The sequence below is a fragment of the Anomaloglossus baeobatrachus genome, chromosome 6, assembly GCF_048569485.1.
Source record: "Anomaloglossus baeobatrachus isolate aAnoBae1 chromosome 6, aAnoBae1.hap1, whole genome shotgun sequence".
In the NCBI taxonomy this organism is placed as follows: Eukaryota; Metazoa; Chordata; class Amphibia; order Anura; family Aromobatidae; genus Anomaloglossus; species Anomaloglossus baeobatrachus.
In genome coordinates, this window is record NC_134358.1 from 9,145,930 (window position 1) to 9,168,059 (window position 22,130).

The window sequence follows — 22,130 nt, forward strand, 5'->3', positions numbered from 1 at the left end:
ACTGTCACCGCCGCGCTCCTCAGCAGTGTGTACATGCCGAGCACACTATCACACAGCAGGGCCAGCACAGTGCAGGGCACTGCCTCCTGGTCCTGCTGCAGCTAGTGTGCGCACGGCAGATAATGCTGCCCGGCCTGCACACTGCTGAGGAGAGCGGCGGTGACAGCACATAGAGCGGCCCACTACCGGGACTGGCCCACTACAGGGATCGGCCCATTTGGCATTTGCCAGAATTGCCCTTTGGCCAGTCCAGGCCTTGGGTCAGCTACCACATTTTGTGTGGCACCTGGTGTCTACTGGTAGCCAAGCCTACCCTCACCACCAGAGGCTCTGGCGAATATCCAGCAGGCGCTTAGTTAAGCCCCTCACATGTCAGGGTAAGCCCAGGTCACCCCTGTGGTCCAGTGGGTCCACTCACTCACCAATAATAATAAGTTCCACAATTAGATATGTTAAAAAATGTTTCCTGAGCTGAGATAATCTTATAAATGTGCCCCTGCTGTGTAGTGTGTAATGGCTGTGTCTGATCATGCAAAGCTTCTCCAGTTCATGGTCAGCCAAAACCACATGTCCTGACCGGTGGAGATGGCAGAAATCAAAATATGATAAGTGAGTATACAGACGAAACAGCAGGAGCTTGGAGGTGACATTTCCCTGCCTGATTTATCACAAGAGTGATTAATCCTGCCATGTCACCAGTCCTAAGATTAAGTGTATGTCTTTATTTCTGAATCTGTTGTAAGAAGGTGACCGGCTACATGTTTAATGGCCGGTTTGTACCACATAAGTGGTGTCAGCCTCAGGAGTGCTGGTAAATTTAATGCCACATGTTTTGCTTTCGAGTTCACAGAGTGAGGATTACAGGTGGCTGGAGAGATGGGTGGGTCTGGTCTCCTACCCCCCACCCTTGGGTGTGTTACATGACATGTCACATGATGTAAAATGGAGATTATTAATTGGGCACAAGGTTCAGTGTGAGGAGGCTGTCCTCTGGTCCTCATCCTCTGGGTGAAGAGACGATTGGAGAGTCCTGACCTGGACTGTGTGGAAAGGTCTGAAACCCCTGGAAGGAACCTTTTGAGGGAAGTGAAGGTTTGCTTCATCCGTCTGGAGTGAGTGAGTGGAGGGAGACAGCTCCACCGGGATACTTCAGCTGAGTGATATCCGAACCTAAGCAGGAGTACTGCGAGATAACCGACTGGTATCTGTGTGTGTTTTCCTTTAATCCGGAAGAGGCTCTGGTTTATATTGCTGCACTGTCGTTTATGTTGTGGAAATAAACCATTTGGACTTTTAAAGTGCCGATGTTTCTTGTCTACTTTGCTGAAGCAAGCAAAGTGAGTAAATCCCCCATCACATTCAGTGTGTGAACTGCGTGCAACATCACTGTGTAACGTCACACGCAGACAGTTACCTGAAACATTCAGAAACGTTGCTTTGTATTTCATGTGTCTTAATCAGAAAAATTCCCCCCACACAAATAATATGATTGTCCCGTTGATTCATCTCCCAAAGTAACATTTATAATCTTTCTGGTCCAGAAATCATATTCTCATATAGTATGACAAAAACAGTTAGGGTCACTTTGCACGTTGCGACATCGCTACTGCGATCTCGTCGGGGTCAAATCGACAGTGACGCACATCCGGCACCGGTAACGTCGTCGCAACGTGTAAAGCCTAGATGCACCGATAAATGATCGCAAAAGCGTCGAAAATTGGTGATCTGTGTAGTGTCGGTCATTTCCATAATTTCGCTGCAGCGACAGGTACGATGTTGTTCCTCGCTCCTGCGGCAGCACACATCGCTATGTATGAAGCCGCAGGAGCGAGGAACATCTCCTTACCTGCGTCCCGCCTGCAATGAGGAAGGAAGGAGGTGGGTGGGATGTTTATGTCCCGCTCATCTCCGCCCTTCTGCTTCTATTGGCCGCCTGCCGTGTGATGTCGCTGTGACGCTGCACGACCCGCCCCCTTAGGAAGGAGGCGGGTCGCCGGCCAAAGCAACATCGCAGGGCAGGTAAGTGCATGTGATGCTGCCGTAGTGATAATGTTCGCTACGGCAGCTATCACAAGATATCGCATCTGCGACGGGGGCAGGGACTATCGCGCTCGGCATCGCTACAATCGGCTAGCGATGTCGCAGCGTGCAAAGTACCCCTTACACCCAAGCAAGAGGGAAAACAAAGCTGAAGAATGCAAAGAATGGATACAGGAACATTTTTTTCCCTCTTGCTTGAGTGCAACTATTTTTCTGATAGACAGTGTGCAGGGAGGTTCTGGACTTTTCAGAGCCCATCAAATCTCTCTTCTGACCCATTTTGCCAAAGGAAAGGAAGTTGCCTAATAATTACGCACACCTTATATAGGGTGTTGATGTCATTACACCGCACCCCTCCTCATTACAGAGATGCACATCACCTGATTTACTTCATTGGTAGTTGGCTCTCAGCCTATACAGCTTGGAGTAGGACGACATGTATAAAAAGCATCATGTGATCACAATACTCATCTGCCTAATAATTCTGCACACAGTGTATCAGGAAATTCAAATCAGTTTAAAGAATCAGTGTCCTCGGCGCTCACTCCGGGCCTCCATAACCAGCTGCTGGGAGCCAGGGGTCACTGAGCTTGATCTCAGGGGAGTGAATCACCTGATCCATATTAGAGGAGGAGCGTAGAGGACGATAACACCCCAGAGGATCGGGAATGTCCTGTGATGCCTTTTGTGCTGAGTAATTCGCAGGCTGTTTTTCAAGATTTGGTAATAATGACATTTTACGAGATATCAGAATCCAATATGCAGTTGTGTTTGGATAACATCTGTGTTCATTCACCTGACTTTATGTCACACACTCGACATGTGCGCACCCTACTCCAAACACACACAGACAATTCATTCTTTGCTAAACTTGAAAATTGTGAATTTCTGATAAAAGTAATTTTCCTGGGAAATATGAGCTAAAGTTAAATCAACTTATGAGCTGTTTTTAGAAAGTACTCAGGGAAATTTTGTCTTGCTTCAGAAAACGTATATCTGTGGGATTTAGTATGATTTTATTTTTTTATTTTGTAATTTAGGATCAGAAGTGTGAAGCCGATGGTATTGTATAATATTTCCCAGATGTACCAGCCTTGTCTCCTTGTGAGGCTACTTTCACACTTGCGTTCAGCGCAGTCCGTCACTATGGAGAATAGCACAGTCCATTAACGCACTGCGCTATTCTCCATAGACTTGTATGGACGTCGCACTGTAACGCAAGTGTCAGCGTTGCATCTGCTGGATGACGCAGCGTCGTTATTTTGACGCTGCGTCAGGCGGAAGGAACGCAGCATGTAACGTTTTTTAGAGCGGCGGAAACCTTTATTTTTCACTGCACATGCTCTTTTTTTTTTTAAATCACGGAAACTTTATTTTGTTTTTTGGTGGCCAAACGTTCAGCTGAGCGCCCGACCGCCAGCATGTGAGAGTGCTCAGCTGAGCGCCTGACCGCCGGCATGTGAGAGCGCTCAGCTGAGCGCCCGGCTGCCGGCATGTGAGAGCGCTCAGCTGAGCGCCCGGCCGCCGGCATGTGAGAGCGCTCAGCTGAGCACCCGGCTGCCGGCATGTGAGAGCGCTCAGCTGACCGCCCGGCCGTCAGCATGTGAGAATGTTCAGCTGAGCGCCTGGCTGCCGGCATGTGACAGCGCTCAGCTGAGCGCCCGGCTGCCGGCATGTGAGAGCGCTCAGCTGAGCGCCCAGCCGCCGGCATGTGAGAGCGCTCAGCTGAGCACCCGGCTGCCGGCATGTGAGAGCGCTCAGCTGACCGCCCGGCCGTCAGCATGTGAGAATGTTCAGCTGACCGCCCGGCCGCCGGCATGTGAGAACGTTCAGCTGAGCGCCCGACCGCCAGCATGTGAGAGCGCTCAGCTGAGCACCCGGCCGCCGGTATGTGAGAGCGCTCAGCTGACCGCCCGGCCGCCGGCATGTGAGAACGTTCAGCTGAGCGCCTGGCTGCCGGCATGTGAGAACGTTCAGCTGAGCGCCCGGCTGCCGGCTATTGAGAGCGATCAGATGAGCGCCCGGCCGCCGGCATGTGAGAGCGCCCGGGTGATCAGCTGATCGTTCACAATAGTCTGCTGCCGGTAAAACTGTAAAGAAGAAAAAAAAATTAAAAAAAAAAGCTTTCTGTTGTTTTGTACGATCCGTTGAGCCATTATATGCAACGCATCCGTTGCATCCGTCACAGAACGCAATGCAACGGATACCGTTCAACGCAAGTGTGAAACTAGCCTTAGGTTCTCTACACAATTCTAATGGATTCAGCTACGTATATTGTAAGACGACATCTGAGCTGTGATTACAAAGTAAAAGCTCGGACTTTACACAGTTTTCGTTCTCTAGCAGTAAATATCTCAACATTTGTTTCATCAGAGTCTTTTTTGTCACATTTTCTAGGGTGTTTCAGCTTCTCATTATTATCTCCTCCATGTGGCGTGGACTGGACAGTGATCACTTGGTCGAGGCACGAGGCACCGCGCATATCTCAGCTGATGTCAGGATTTCAACCTTGTTTCTGTTCAGATATCTTGAATCCTGACGCTTTGTCCCCGGGGGGAGGGTGAAGGTAAATTTCTGGAGCAGAGCAGGTATTTGCAGGAAGACTTGCATTCGAACAAAGCTTTCCCCAAGACAAACTCGCTTCCCTAGAAAAAACACACAACTATATTATTATTTATTATAGCGCCATTTATTCCATGACGCTTTACATGTGAAAGGGGTACACATAGTATGGACACGCACAATAATCATAAACAAAACAGGGCACAGACTGGTACAAGAGGAGAGAGGACCCTGCCCACGAGGGCTTATAGTCTACTAGGGATGGGTGAGGATACAGGAGGAGAGAGGACCCTGCCCACGAGGGCTTATAGTTTACTAGGGATGGGTGAGGATACAGGAGGAGAGAGGACCCTGCCCACGAGGGCTTATAGTTTACTAGGGATGGGTGAGGATACAAGAGGAGAGAGGACCCTGCCCACGAGGGCTTATAGTCTACTAGGGATGGGTGAGGATACAGGAGGAGAGAGGACCCTGCCCACGAGGGCTTATAGTTTACTAGGGATGGGTGAGGAAACAGGAGGAGAGAGGACCCTGCCAGCGAGGGCTCACAGTCTACAGGAGGAGAGAGGACCCTGCCAGCGAGGGGTCACAGTCTACTAGGGATGGGTGAGGATACAAGAGGAGAGAGGACCCTGCCCACAAGGGCTCACAGTCTACAAGGGATGGGTGAGGATACAGGAGGAGAGAGGACCCTGCCCACGAGGGCTCACAGTCTACAGGAGGAGAGAGGACCCTGCCAGCGAGGGGTCACAGTCTACAAGGGATGGGTGAGGATACAGGAGGAGAGAGGACCCTGCCCACAAGGGCTCACAGTCTACAAGGGATGGGTGAGGGTACAGGAGGAGAGAGGACCCTGCCTACAAGGGGTCACAGTCTACTAGGGATGGGTGAGGGTACAGGATGAGAGAGGACCCTGCCCACGAGGGCTCACAGTCTACAGGAGGAGAGAGGACCCTGCCCATAAGGGCTCACAGTCTACAAGGGATGGGTGAGGGTACAGGAGGAGAGAGGACCCTGCCTGCGAGGGGTCACAGTCTACTAGGGATGGGTGAGGGTACAGGGTGAGAGAGGACCCTGCCCGCGAGGGCTCACAGTCTACAGGAGGAGAGAGGACCCCTCCCGTAAGGGCTCACAGTCTACTAGGGATGGGTGAGGGTACAGGAAGAGAGAGGACCCTGCCTGCGAGGGGTCACAGTCTACTAGGGATGGGTGATGATACAGGATGAGAGCGGACCCTGCCCATGGTGGCTCACAGTCTACTAGGGATGGGTGAGGGTACAGTAAGAGAGAGGACCCTGCCCATGGTGGCTCACAGTCTACTAGGGATGGGTGAGGGTACAGTAAGAGAGAGGACCCTGCCTGCAAGGGATCACAGTCTACTAGGGATGGGTGATGATACAGGATGAGAGCGGACCCTGCCCATGGGGGCTCACAGTCTACTAGGGATGGGTGATGATACAGGATGAGAGCGGACTCTGCCCATGGGGGCTCACAGTCTACTAGGGATGGGTGAGGGTACAGTAAGAGAGAGGACCCTGCCTGCGAGGGCTCACAGTCTACAGGAGGAGAGAGGACCCCTCCCGTAAGGGCTCACAGTCTACTAGGGATGGGTGAGGGTACAGGAGGAGAGAGGACCCTGTTCACGGGGGCTCACAGTCTACTAGGGATGGGTGAGGGTACAGTAAGAGAGAGGACCCTGCCTGCGAGGGATCACAGTCTACAAAATCTGTGTCAATCAGGTCATTATTATCCAACAGGATCGCTTTCTGCTTCAATTTCCCACTAAATGAAGACCTTGGCTTTCTGTCGATGAATTTAAACCTTGTTTAGATCTAGAAAATAGTTCTGCTACAATAATGATTAATGGTATTATGTATGGGCTGTTTAGATTTTAAGGATTTATATAAATTGGATACAGTTGTTGCACATTTAGAAGGTAAGCGCAGGCTCAATATTTCCCCAAATAATTGTCCTTAGGGCCTTTTTCAGGTTAACATATGTCTGGGTACTTTTTAAAGATGATGCCCATATACAGTTGCATGAAAAAGTTTGGGCACCCCTGGTTAAAATGACTGTTATTTTTGAACAGCTGAGCAAGTTGATCATGAACTGATCTCTAAAAGTCATAAAGTTACAGATGAAACATTTCCTTTTTATTTTAGGCAAAAAAAATGAATACAATATTTTAAACATATTTTAAAAATTACAAAAAAAATGGGCCAATGCAAAGTTTGGACACCCTTGTAGATTTGCGTGGTCAGCTAACTCTGACCAAGGTTTCAATCCTTAATTAGCCTGTTAGGGTTATGGTTTGTTCACTTTCTTTGTTAGGAAAGGCCGGTGATGCAAATTTCACAGCTTTATAAAAACCTAGCCTCCTCTAACCTTGTGCCAAAAAACAGCAGCCATGGGTTCTTCTAAGCAGCTGCCTAGCACTCTGAAAATGGTGGAGGCATACAAAGCAGGAGAAGGCTATAAGAAGATAGCAAAGCGTTTTCAAGTCGCCCTTTCCTCAATTCAAAATGTTATTAAGGAATGGCCATTACCAGGAACAGTGAAGGTCAAGATGAGGTCTGGAAGACCAAGCAACATTTCTGTGAGAGCTGCTCGTAGGATTGTTAGAGAGGCAAATCAGAGCCCCTGTGTGACTGCAAAAGACCTTCAAGAAGATTTAGCAAACTGTGGAGTTGGGGTACATTGTTCTACTGTTCAGAGACACCTGCACAAATATTATCTTCATGGAAGAGTCATCAGAAGAAAACCTCTCCTGCATCCTCACCATAAAACTGAGCCTTAGAAGTCTGTGAAAGAACATCTAAACAAGACTGAAGCATTGTGGAAACAAGTCCCGTGGACTGATGAAGTTAAAGTAGAACTCTTTGGTCACAATAATCAAAGCTATGTGTGGAGAAAAAAGGCACAGAATTTCAGGAAAAGAACATCTCGCCAATCATTAAGCATGGGGGTGGATCAATCTAGAAGATTGCAAAAGGAAGCAAAGTAGAGATAAGACTAGGACAATTGATCTGTAGACAAATGTGGATAGGGAATTGACTTGAGTTCTGTCTCCATAGGAGTCATTGTTACATAGGAAGTAATTCAATAAACTAAACATTTTAAAGAGTGCCCCCACAGAGACTGATTTCAGAGTTTCCTTAGGCTATGTGCCCATGGGGACAGTGTCCTGCGGATATATCCTCAAGACATTCCGCAGGTGCTCCCAGGAAATAGCACCACAACTTTTGTCTGTTTCCATGCTGCGGAATGTCGTGCGGATATGGTGCGGGCATTCTGCATTGAGGATACAGTACCATGGCTTCGGCACTCCATCCTCAATGCAGAACAAGTGCTGCAGTGATCGGGGGAGTTCATACTTACCTCCATCATGCAGCACCTCGCTTTCCGGCAGCCGGGTCACTCTCTCAGCGTCTTCAGGAGAATGTGGGCGGGCCTGAACTAGCTCCGGCTGTCACATGACCGGAGCTCGTGCAGGCTCCGCCCATCTCTTCCTTCCTGACCTGGATTCACCACGCTTCTGTACACCGGACGGAGAAAGTGACTCCGGTGAGGCAGGTAAGTATATGGGACCCTGCGGAGAAATCCGCAACAATAATTGACATGCTGCAGATTTTTCCGCACGGAAATCCGCACGATTTCCGCTGCGGAAAAATCCGCAGCATGGGCACAGCATTTCCCAAATGCCATAGAAATGGCTGGGGAGTAGCTGTGCTGCAGATTTCTGGAAAATCCGCGGCAAAATCCGCGCATTTTCCGCAGCGTGGGCACATAGCCTTACAGAGAAACAATTTAGCACCTTAACAACCGCCGATACGCCTTTTAACCGCAGCACTTAGGGGGCCTTATTTCATTGGAGCATGGTAGTAAAGGGCAAGCTCCACCATGTGTCCAATTTGGAGACTGATAAGTGGAATGAGGCAGATCCATCACTGAGCACGTGGAGACGTGTGGACACATACACCTTCCACCATGTTATTGAAATGCCACCTCCTGCTAATACGGGCCATATCAGATGGTGTGGCATGCTGAAGTAGGTTTTCCACATTTTGGGCAGGTTAACCCTCCCTTCAAAGGTGGTGCACCTGCTGCTTTGGTCACATTACATAACAGTGGAGTACCAGAAGAAGTGGAGTAGGGAGAAAGAAGCAATGTGAGCCAATGAGGAGGCAGGAGGTGTGTCTCAGACTACCATAGACTTCTGTGAACACAATACGTAGGGTTTAGTCACAAACTACAGCAGTATCCAAGGAAGGTGAGCTAGAAGGCAGCCGGGTAGCAAGATGTTAGGAAGATGGTATATAAGTAGCGACTCTTATACCCTGTTAGACCTCCCGACTGGACAGTCAGTTTATGTGTGATTACTATTTGGTTGCCAGTCACACCCTTGCTTAACTTGTAATTGCAGATTTCTTTGGCTATTTGTGGCCTTCCTACAGATTTAGTGACCTGCCCATACAGAATCTATGATCTATGTTGGTATAGATCTGTAATTTTCTACTGATAACGTCAGTTCTTCACATCCCGCACAATATTAGATGCCTTGCCTGACTTCTCTAGATGCTTGGTTGCACCTTTTTATCTCTGGTTGTTACCTGCTGAGAACGGCATGAACGCCATCCTGGTGCGGAACTGCCCGTCCTCATTCAGGAAATGCCCGGGGTTGAAATCTTCAGGAGTTTCCCACTGAGAAGGGTCTTGCAGGACTGATGTGAGGAAGGGGATCACGGTCGTTCCCTGATTACAGGAAAGATTCGGTGTTATACGGGTGGTGTGTCTTCTATATGAGGCATGTTATATAATAATTAATTCATGTTTTATTATATTTTCTATGTTCTGACATCACATTCTGATAAATGGAATTCCAGCTGCTAGAACTGCATGGTCCCTACAGCATATTGACCTGTGCTGTGGACCCAGGACGTCTGCTCGCCACCAAAAGCTCTGATGCAGAAAAAAGTGTGTATGATATCCTCACTGTTCATTCTCCCCCACACACATTATCATGTCATGTCCCTACAGTACATTCCCCCCACACACAGTATGATGTCCTCACAGTACATTCCCCCCACACACAGTATGATGTCCTCACAGTACATTCCCCCACACACAGTATGATGTCTCCACAGTACATTCCCCCACACACAGTATAATGTCCTCACAGTACATTCCCCCCACACACAGTATGATGTCCTCACAGTACATCCCCCCCACACACAGTATGATGTCCTCACAGTACATTCCCCCACACACAGTATGATGTCCTCACAGTACATTCCCCCCACACACAGTATGATGTCTCCACAGTACATCCCCCCCACACACAGTATGATGTCCTCACAGTACATTCCCCCACACACAGTATGATGTCCTCACAGTACATTCCCCCACACACAGTATGATGTCCCCACAGTACATTCCCCCTACACACAGTATGATGTCCTCACAGTACATTCCCCCACACACAGTATGATGTCCTCACAGTACATTCCCCCACACACAGTATGATGTCCTCACAGTACATTCACCCCACACACAGTATAATGTCCCCACAGTACATTCCCCCACACACAGTATGATGTCCTCACAGTACATTCCCCCCCACACAGTATGATGTCCTCACAGTACATTCCCCCCACACACAGTATGATGTCCTCACAGTACATTCCCCACACACACAGTATAATGTCCTCACAGTACATTCCCCCCACACAGTATGATGTCCTCACAGTACATTCCCCCCACACACAGTATAATGTCCTCACAGTACATTCCCCCCACACAGTATGATGTCCTCACAGTACATTCCCCCCACACACAGTATAATGTCCTCACAGTACATTCCCCCACACACAGTATAATGTCCTCACAGTACATTCCCCCCACACAGTATGATGTCCTCACAGTACATTCCCCCCACACACAGTATGATGTCCTCACAGTACATTCCCCCCACACACAGTATGATGTCCCCACAGTACATTCCCCCTACACACAGTATGATGTCATCACAGTACATTCCCCCACACACAGTATGATATCCTCACAGTACATTCCCCCACACACAGTATGATGTCCTCACAGTACATTCCCCCCACACACAGTATAATGTCCCCACAGTACATTCCCCCACACACAGTATGATGTCCCCACAGTACATTCCCCCACACACAGTATGATGTCCTTACAGTACATTCCCCCACACACAGTATGATGTCCTCACAGTACATTCCCCCCACACACAGTATGATGTCTCCACAGTACATCCCCCCACACACAGTATGATGTCCTCACAGTACATTCCCCCACACACAGTATGATGTCCCCACAGTACATTCCCCCTACACACAGTATGATGTCCTCACAGTACATTCCCCCACACACAGTATGATGTCCTCACAGTACATTCCCCCACACACAGTATGATGTCCTCACAGTACATTCCCCCCACACACAGTATAATGTCCTCACAGTACATTCCCCCACACACAGTATAATGTCCTCACAGTACATTCCCCCCACACAATATGATGTCCTCACAGTACATTCCCCCCACACACAGTATGATGTCCTCACAGTACATTCCCCCACACACAGTATAATGTCCTCACAGTACATTCCCCCACACACAGTATGATGTCCTCACAGTACATTCCCCCACACACAGTATGATGTCCTCACAGTACATTCCCCCACACACAGTATGATGTCCTCACAGGACATTCCCCCACACACAGTATGATGTCCTCACAGTACATTCCCCCACACACACAGTATGATGTCCCCACAGTACATTCACCCCACACACAGTATAATGTCCTCACAGTACATTCCCCCCACACACAGTATGATGTCCTCACAGTACATTCCCCCACACACAGTATGATGTCCTCACAGTACATTCTCCCACACACAGTATGATGTCTCCACAGTACATTCCCCCACACAGTATGATGTCTCCATAGTACATTCCCCCACACAGTATGATGTCCCCACAGTACATCCCCCACACACAGTATGATGTCCCCACAGTACATTCCTCCCCCCACACACAGTATGATGTCCCCACAGTACATTCCCCCCCACACAGTATGATGTCCTCACAGTACATCCCCCCACACAGTATGATTTCCTCACAGTACATTCCCCCCACACACAGTATGATGTCCCCACAGTACATCCCCCACACACAGTATGATGTCCCCACAGTACATTCCCCCCCACACAGTATGATGTCCTCACAGTACATCCCCCCCACATAGTATGATGTCCTCACAGTACATTCCCCCCACACACAGTATGATGTCCCCACAGTACATTCCCCCTACACACAGTATGATGTCATCACAGTACAGTCCCCCACACACAGTATGATATCCTCACAGTACATTCCCCCACACACAGTATGATGTCCTCACAGTACATTCCCCCCACACACAGTATAATGTCCCCACAGTACATTCCCCCACACACAGTATGATGTCCCCACAGTACATTCCCCCACACACAGTATGATGTCCTTACAGTACATTCCCCCACACACAGTATGATGTCCTCACAGTACATTCCCCCCACACACAGTATGATGTCTCCACAGTACATCCCCCCACACACAGTATGATGTCCTCACAGTACATTCCCCCACACACAGTATGATGTCCCCACAGTACATTCCCCCTACACACAGTATGATGTCCTCACAGTACATTCCCCCACACACAGTATGATGTCCTCACAGTACATTCCCCCACACACAGTATGATGTCCTCACAGTACATTCCCCCCACACACAGTATAATGTCCTCACAGTACATTCCCCCACACACAGTATAATGTCCTCACAGTACATTCCCCCCACACAATATGATGTCCTCACAGTACATTCCCCCCACACACAGTATGATGTCCTCACAGTACATTCCCCCACACACAGTATAATGTCCTCACAGTACATTCCCCCACACACAGTATGATGTCCTCACAGTACATTCCCCCACACACAGTATGATGTCCTCACAGTACATTCCCCCACACACAGTATGATGTCCTCACAGGACATTCCCCCACACACAGTATGATGTCCTCACAGTACATTCCCCCACACACACAGTATGATGTCCCCACAGTACATTCACCCCACACACAGTATAATGTCCTCACAGTACATTCCCCCCACACACAGTATGATGTCCTCACAGTACATTCCCCCACACACAGTATGATGTCCTCACAGTACATTCTCCCACACACAGTATGATGTCTCCACAGTACATTCCCCCACACAGTATGATGTCTCCATAGTACATTCCCCCACACAGTATGATGTCCCCACAGTACATCCCCCACACACAGTATGATGTCCCCACAGTACATTCCTCCCCCCACACACAGTATGATGTCCCCACAGTACATTCCCCCCCACACAGTATGATGTCCTCACAGTACATCCCCCCACACAGTATGATTTCCTCACAGTACATTCCCCCCACACACAGTATGATGTCCCCACAGTACATCCCCCACACACAGTATGATGTCCCCACAGTACATTCCCCCCCACACAGTATGATGTCCTCACAGTACATCCCCCCCACATAGTATGATGTCCTCACAGTACATTCCCCCCACACACAGTATGATGTCCCCACATTACATCCCCCACACACAGTATGATGTCCCCACAGTACATTCCCCCCACACACAGTATGATGTCCTCACTGTTCATTCCCCCACACAACATCAATGCAATAGTAATATTTCAGGCCTTGTACAGTCCCGCCTTTCTCAAGCAATCTTGCTTAATTTTTCCAGAAAGGCCAAATTGCACATACAGGTCACAATGTAATAAAGAAAATGGCCAGTACCTTCGGGATGGTATAACCTCTGAACACAATGTCTTCAGAGACAGCATGGGGAAAAGCGGCCGGCGCCAGGTCATGAACTCTCTGTATTTCATGGATGACGGCGTTTGTATATGGCATCTGGGCTTTATCCGTGATCTTGGGAAGATGGAAGGACTTGGTCGCCTTGTCTATCTCCTGCTGAACTTTAGCTGTGAGACAAAGCACATTCACCGAGAACATTTAAATAAAACACGTTTTGGCTCATTAAGTTGGTTGAGAAAACAATGCTGTGATTGTGGACATTTTGGCAGCAACTGTCACTATCAACTGGCTAAGGTCCATCACCTAGGACTGAGTTACCCCTTCTCCTACTGTGTTTTTGCTGGTTTAGGTGCATTATCCCCATGTAGTTTAATGTATAATGCAGTAAGGTTGTACAGAGGTAGCCGTGTTTGCCACCTCCAGGTTCAGAGGGAGCGTGGAGCAAGGTCAGAGGGGTAACAGATGGCCAGTGGCTTGGTTGGGTGGACGGGGCCTTTTCTCTACCTTTACTGTCCAAAGTTCTCCACAGTTGATTCATTTTGTTGAGGCCTTAGGATTCTTATATGACAACTGTGACTAGGTAACTTTAGTAATAACTATCCAGCCTCCAGCAGGGGTGAAATATACTGAAGACCCCCTGCACTGAGTTTTGTCGCTGGACCCCATCATCAGTTTTATACTTGACTTTCTGAGTAAATCAAGGATGTGTTAGTTCAGTTCCTGTCTCTTGACTCCACCATGTTCCTTGCTGTCTGCCTTGATTGATGGTTCTGTGATTCGGCACTTCCATCTAAAGGCCCCGTCACACTAAGCAACAGCGCTAGCAACATCGCTGCTAAGGAACAACTTTTGTGACGTTGCAGCGATGTTGCTAGTGATGTCGCTGTGTGTGACATCCAGCAACAACCTGGCCCCTGCTGTGAGGTCGTTGGTTGTTGCTGAATGTCCTGGACCATTTTTTAGTTGTTGCTCTCCCGCTGTGAAGTGCACATCGCTGTGTGTGACAGCGACAGAGCAACAACTGGATGTGCAGGGAGCCGGCTTCTGCGGACGCTGGTAACCATGGTAAACATTGGGTAACCAAGAAGCCCTTACCTTGGTTACCCGATATTTACCTTCGTTACCAGCGTCCGCCGCTCTCACGCTGTCAGTGCCGACTCCCTGCTCTCTGCACACGTAGACACAGTACACATCGGGTAATTAACCCGATGTGTACTGTGGCTAGGAGTGCAGGGAGCCGGCACTGGCAGTGTGAGAGCGGTGGACGCTGGTAACCAAGGTAAATATCGGGTAACCAAGGTAAGGGCTTCTTGGTTACCCGATGTTTACCGTGGTTACCAGCGTCCGCAGAAGCCGGCTCCTGCTGCCTGCACACGTAGCAGAGTACACATCGGGTAATTAACCCGATGTGTACTGTGGCTAGGTGTGCAGGGAGTCAGCGCTAAGCGGTGTGCGCTGGTAACCAAGGTTAGTTAGTTACCCGATATTTACCTTAGTTACCAAGCGCAGCATCGCTTCCACACAGCGCTGCTGGCTGGGGGCTGGTCACTGGTTGCTGGTGAGATCTGCCTGTTTGACAGCTCACCAGCAACCCGTGTAGCGACGCTCCAGTGATCCCTGCCAGGTCAGGTTGCTGGTGGGATCTCTGGAGCGTCGCTTAGTGTGACATCTCACCAGCGACCTCCTAGCAACTTACCAGCGATCCCTATCAGGTTGTATCGTTGTTGGGATCGCTGGTAAGTTGTTTAGTGTGACTGGGCCTTAACATTATCTTCTATTTTAGCTGGCCCCACTTTTGCGACATTCCAGCATGGTCCCGGTTGCTGCATTAGCAAGACAATTGCAGACCTTGTCTCTCCAGGTGGCTGAATTAAAAGGGGCGGTACAGCAGCGAGCTCAGTCCACCATACAGGAGCATTCTGTCCTGGTCTCTGGATCATTGGAGCCCAAAGTGCCTCTCCTGGAAAGATTTTCAGGGGAGCGCAGCTGGTTTGCTACTTTCAGAGAGGTGTGTAAATTATATTTCCGTTTGTGTCCACTGTTCTCGTAGTGAAGAAGAGGGGGGTTGAAATTTTTGTCTCTCTTGAGTGGGGACCCGCAAGCGTGGACCTTTTCCTTGCCCTTCAATTCTCCTGTGTTGTTGACAGTGGACGTATTTTTCTCGGCACTTGGTCTCATCTGTCATGAATTTGATAGAACATCATTAGAACAGTTTAAGATCCATTTGTTGCAACAGGGAAATTGTCTGGCAAAAAATTATTGCACTGAATTCCGGCGCTGGTGCACGGATACACTGTGGAATAACCCTGCTCTGAAAAGTCCGTTTTTCCAGGGTTTGTCCAAGACAGTATGTGGCGCCCTGGACTAGCCAGGTCGTCACAGATAACACTCAAACACCCCCGCCCCCATTAGACAGGGACACCAGCCAAACACAAAACCCTTGTTGCCTCCCTCCAGTGTCTGATGTCCACACCAGGTGGGGCGGAGCCAAGCGGTTGGCCCCACCCACTGAGGAGTTCACAGGCCTGGAGGCGGGAAAAGTGACAGTTAAGTGTTGGAGTTTGAAGTGAGAGGAGCAAGCACTTGGGTGTCTGGGTTTGTGGCCCAGGCACTGACAGCAAGGTTGGCAGACGGTGGTGGTCGTCTGCAGGAGTGGTGGAGCAACGCGGAACCGTAGGACCGGGATCGGGCGTTGGCCCGCCGGTACCGACTGGGGAGCGAAGTGAAGCCAGCACACACAGGCAGGGACATCGGACCCCGACCAGGCTTGGAGCCGCCGACAATAGTCAAATCTGAATGTGACCGAACCCCAGGGGTTTCCTGACAGCAAAAGTCCCGATTGAAGGCAACTGCCCACACCGTGAGGGTATACAGCTACCGCCTAAGGCTAGAGACCCAGGGGCCAGTGCCTGCGGGCAAACGGGCTCCTCCGGTATCCATACACCGGGGAGCGGACTACCGTTGGGGATCCATAGTAGTCAAACAAGAACATCAAGGTGCAGGGAAAGACAGCTGCCATCACCTGTCCGGGGAGAGACACAGCAGCCGGCTGCGGGATCCGTCCATCCAGCCGTTTGGTTTACCGAGGACTTTGTACATTTCTTACTGAGTGAGTACACCCGTGCCATTCGGCACCACGCCGCGCTGTCCCTGCGACCCTGCACCTCACCAACCCTGCCTCCCCGTCACATCATCGGGCCCCGGGACCACCAACCCCTACCCATGGAGGGGGAAAACAACATCCCAGCTGCTCCCTACCATCGCTCCCGGGATCCCCGTCACCAGCAGCGGTGGTGCCCATCTTCACCACGACTCGTGGGTGGCGTCACGGACTAAATCCCCCAAACCAACTATCCTTTTCACTCACGGGCGAGGATCGCCGCTCGAGTCCCCGGATCCGGCCCTCCGCTCGAGCCACCGAGCAGCAGCAGCAGCAGCGCCGGACCCGAGCGTTAGCGAGAGCGCAGCAGCGGCGGCGTCCTCCCCGCCCGCGACAGGTAAAGGAGTTGTTGGTAATGTATGAAACGCTTCTTTCTTTAGAGTGTGCTATGTCATTGGCAGTACGTATTGATTGCCAATTTCAGCAGAGGTTTCCTGAATCTAAAACATCTTGATAGAGCGCTTCAGGGGCAAACATGATTGGTGAACAGTCTGCTCGTTCCTCAGGAGTGGATTTGAAGGCGTTATCAAATCCTGTTCAGATTTTTGCCATTGATGCTTCACCTCTTTCTCAGGGGAACTTTTTTGAGAGTTTACAAGGGCTGGAACTCCGTATAGGGGTACTTCCTTCAGACCAGATATCATGTTTTATTCTCAAGGGCCTTTATGCACAAATGGTATTGGGGTTCCCCTGGTTAGCCTTACATAACCCCACCATAGATTGGCAAACTCAGGAGATGATGAAATGGAGCACATATTGTAAAAACCATGTTTATGAACCTGTATTTTGGGGGTTACCGCTAGCCTTCCTGGTCCTCACTTTGATTTTTGTGATTTGTTCTCAGAGAAAGGAAGTTAGGATTTGGCACCGCATAGGTCTTATGACCGCACCATAGGGTTGATCCCAGGGACAAAACTGCCCAAGTGCAGACTCTATCATTTGTCCGGTACTGAGAGATCAGCTCTCAAAGAGTATATAATGGAGAGTTCAGCAAAGGGGCACATTAGGCAGTTTCATTGCCAGTTGCTGGTGAATTCTTCTTTGTCAAAAAGAATGATGGTGGGTTATGGCCATGCCTGGACTTTTGGGAGCTCAACCAAATAATGGTTAGGGATACTTATCATCTCTGACATTTTTAATCAGATTGCCGATGCTAAATGGTTCTCTAAACTTGACCATAAAGGGGCCTATAATCTGTTGCTGGTCAAACAGGGGGATGGGTGGAAAATGGCCTTTAATATGCTTGAGGGGCATGTTGAAAACCCGATGATGCCGTTCGGTCTCACCAATGCGCCAACAGTTTTCCATCACTTCATTAATGATGTTTTGCTCCTCTTTTGGGGAAGTTTGTAATCACTTACATGACATTCTCAAATACTCACGGGATTATGGGTCTCATATGTAACATGTCAGACTAGTTCAATCTGACTTCAGAATTTTCTTCTAAATTATGTAGTCAGAAGCGCTGAGGCAATCCACATTTACAGAAAATAGGGCTCTGACCAGTCTGATATGAGACAATAGATAACTTCTCTTGATTTAACAAACAAAGGAAACATGTCTGGCCTAATTTAGAACAGTTCACCTGCTACACAAGTGGCCAGACACCGCGTTATCACAGGTGCTTTATGTGCATTTGACCGTCTTAAAAAATGCTTCTCTTTGGCACCTGTATTGATGCAGCCTGATGTATCTCAGCGCGGGGACTAGTCCCAAGGGCGTTGCTTCCCCCACAAGGGCTTGCTAACATGCTAATGGGGCCAAATAGCAAAGGAAGCAGCGCCCAGAGGCTATTCCCCGCGCTCATTAGCATACGATAAAAGATCTTTAGAAATACTTTCTCTATAGATCTCTTTAACTATGCGTGTACACAGGCACAGTTAGGCAGGGATTAGCAATATGCACTCAGAATTGCTCGTTGTTCTGGGTGCATTTTGGACCTGACAGGTCCCCTATCTCATTCTTCTGCGTTCCACCCTCAGTATAATGGGCAAACAGAACATGTAAGTCAGAATTTGGAGCAGTATTTACGTTGTTTTGTATCTGATAATCAGGAGGAGTTGTCCTCTTTCCTGGGGAGGACCTATTGTCTCATATTTGTCTCATCATTATTGTCTACATGGGAGAAGGTTCAGCAGCATTTATGTAACATGGGCTCCAATTATAAACACGCAGCTGACTGTAGACGTGTGCCTGGTCCGGCTCTGTGTGTGGGTGACTGTAGACGTGTGCCTGTTCTGGACCTGTGTGTGGCTGACTGTAGACGTGTGCCTGGTCCGGACCTGTGTGTGGGTGACTGTAGACGTGTGCCTGGTCTGGACCTGTGTGTGGCTGACTGTAGACGTGTGCCTGGTCTGGACCTGTGTGTGGCTGACTGTAGACGTGTGCCTGGTCTGGACCTGTGTGTGGCTGACTGTAGACGTGTGCCTGGTCCGGACCTGTGTGTGGGTGACTGTAGACGTGTGCCTGGTCTGGACCTGTGTGTGGCTGACTGTAGACGTGTGCCTGGTCTGGACCTGTGTGTGGCTGACTGTAGACGTGTGCCTGGTCTGGACCTGTGTGTGGCTGACTGTAGACGTGTGCCTGGTCTGGACCTGTGTGTGGGTGATCTGGTGTGGTTATCTACCAAGAACATTAAACTCAAAATGCCTTCATTGCAGTTAGGATCCCGGTTTATTGGTCCATATAAAATTACTGCCGTCATCAATCCTGTGGCATAATTTAAAATCCATAATGTATTTTCACAATTATTTGAGGGTGGTGAGTACCAAATATAAAAGTTTTGCTGATAGTAAGCACTTAGCTGGTCCGGACCTGTGTATTGGTGATATGGTGTGGTTGTCGACCAAGAACATTAAAATTAAGGTTCATTCTTGGAAGCTGGGGCCCAGGTTTATCGGTCCTCATAATATAGTTACTGTTATCAATTTGGTCGCTTTTCGCCTTGTATTGCCACCTACGTTCAACATTCTCAACGTGTTTCTTCAATCACTCCTCAACAAATATGCTGTCTCCTTGCAACCAGCTCTGTAACTTCTTTCCCCAATCATTGTTGATGGGAATCTAGAGTTTCAGAAATCCAAGATTGTAGGTCAGTTCAATACTTACAGAAATAGATCAAAAAAGACTGCGCAACACCATCCACCAACTCTGCAGAGCCCCGGGGGCCTTCCCTACCTGTGGAGGGATTAACACCTGGCTGCCTCTCTCCATCCGTCCTGGGTACTCCCTACGGCAGTGGCGGTACTCCCCATGACCGCGACCCGCAGGTCGCGTCACTGACTCATCCCCTGTAAATACCCCTTTTTCAAATCGAGTGGCCGCAGAGCCCGGTTCCGGGAACTCTCGAGCCACCGCAACCCCGGATCCGAGCAGTTCGCCTGCTGCTGCAGGGGCGGCAGATTTCTATTGTGTATTTTTCATTTTTTTTTTTTTCACTATCTAATCCCATATACCTATATATAGCTGATGGATATAACACAGCTGAGTATATACACACTTATACCATTCCTATGGCCTATTTGTCAGCTCTGCTTTGATTTTCTTCACTGTATTGTACCTATCTTGGTCTTGTGTTTTCCTCCTATATTTAATATTTATTATACCTTATATTCTTGCAGAATACCTGTGCCTGATTTTTAATATATACCTTTACATGTGATGACCACGTCTCTAGTTACACTGCCGGTTGGCGGTCATTATTTTTAGTCTTTAATAAAATTTGTTATATTTGACCTAATCGGTTTTCTTAGACTTTTTTTCGTGCTGTTCTCACTGCCCCATGTCCAGCGCTGCGTCTCTACTGCTGCACTTGGTATCTGTTATTGCCTGCAGTGCTGATGTGATGTCATCCATGCTGCAGACAGTCAGTGAGCTCAGCGCCTCTGAGACGTTCCCCCCATCAATAGCAGACTCCCGGAGCAGCGGAGACTCAGCGCTGGAGTCAGGAAAGGCAAGTAATGGATGGTTTGATTTTCTAACACAACGTTCTGCCAAAGAACAAGGATTTCTCTGAAATCAGAAATCCCCTTTCCGTTTAAGATTTTTACTTTGTTTTATTGATCGGAAAAATCAAAGTTCCGAGGTGTGATTGTTTACTTCTCTGACTAATATTTTGCATTCCTTCATGTAGTGCATTCTATAAAGTGAGGACGGAGTGTCAGACTCATACCTTGGACTTCTGGATAATGGGCCAGTAACACCACACTGAACTTTAGGGTGGACGCCATAGACACCGCTGCCGTTGGTAAAAGTCCTAGAATCATCTCAATTAGACTTTTGTCACAGAAATCTGGATCCACCTCATTTTCCACCTAAAGATGAATAGAGCCGCAGTCAGATATTCTGTTTGACATTAACAACAGATTGCATACATTGTGTGTGTATGAGGTGGCTGATCGCCTGCAGAATAGTGAGTGCAGCTCTGGAGCGTGATACAGACAGTGCATGGTGGAAAGATGGCACTTCATGCAGGGAATGATGAAATGTAGGTTATTTCCATATCAATGTCGTTACCTCCTTCATCTTCAGCAGAAAATGGTCTATGAAATCCCGCGGTGACTTCGGATTCAGAGTCTCTTTGTGCTCATTTATATAATTGTTAAAAAGCTTCGTGAGAAAGTAGTGTTCTTTATAGACCTTCTGCGATATGATCGGAAACTTCAGAAGAACTGGGAACAAATTGCAGAGCTGTAGAGGACAGAATATGAGAATGAGAGGTCCAAATGTACGGCGGTGAACTGGCACTGTCGCATTTATATCCCTGAAGGCGCCAATTGCGAGATTCGAATGTCATGGGAATTGTGTTCTTTGTCTTTGTAAATATGTCTTGTTTCATTATGAAGGTAATGGGATGTGTTGTAATTAGTGATGGTCGAATAGTGAAATATTAGGGTTCGGATTATGCGTACGGAATACCGAGTACTATTCTAATATTCATCAAAAAAAATGCACCTAATTGTCACAATGAGTTTGGGATAGCGGGGAATCAGGGTTCCTAAACAGTCCCTCAAGCTAGGGGACCCTGTTCTATCCCTAATCTCAGGGAAACTACTAATGGTGGAGATGCCTGAGTCTCCTTCCTGGCCCTGCTCCTGACCAGTCTTGATCTGATTCTCCCTCCCCCAAGGGAGGAATGGGACAGGAGTGTGCAGAAATCCATAGTTAAAGACAAAAAAGGGAAAGCCAAACCTCTGTCACAGCACGCACACACAAAGGTAAAGACAAAAAGAAATTCAGGAGAAAAAACAAGAGCAGAAAAGAAGTTCAAAATAACAGGGGTAACCTCCAACCCGCACCAAGCAATAAGCACAACTTTTACCAGAGAGTCTGGGGCACCACACAGATGAACATAAGAATAAACTATAGCTGGCATGCGTAGAAGGATTCCACCAGCATAAACAGGAGGGGAGCAGATATGATAGCTCTCCACACCACATGTGATTAAAGGAGCAGGCAGACTAGGAGAG

General features: G+C 48.6%; 1 protein-coding gene across 1 annotated transcript in view; it reads right to left on the reverse strand.

The window, feature by feature from the left end:
* Nucleotides 1-4,278: 4,278 nt before the first annotated feature.
* LOC142316930 (cytochrome P450 2C3-like) overlaps nt 4,279-22,130 on the reverse strand; it is a 66,752-nt gene continuing 48,900 nt past the window's right edge. The window contains exons 6-10 of the mRNA XM_075352704.1: nt 21,178-21,351; nt 20,834-20,975; nt 13,482-13,669; nt 9,213-9,354; nt 4,279-4,685 (exon numbers count right to left, since the gene is read on the reverse strand). Coding sequence (XP_075208819.1) covers nt 4,492-4,685; nt 9,213-9,354; nt 13,482-13,669; nt 20,834-20,975; nt 21,178-21,351 — 840 coding nt within the window. The 3' untranslated portion in view covers nt 4,279-4,491. The remainder of the gene's footprint in view (nt 4,686-9,212; nt 9,355-13,481; nt 13,670-20,833; nt 20,976-21,177; nt 21,352-22,130) is intronic.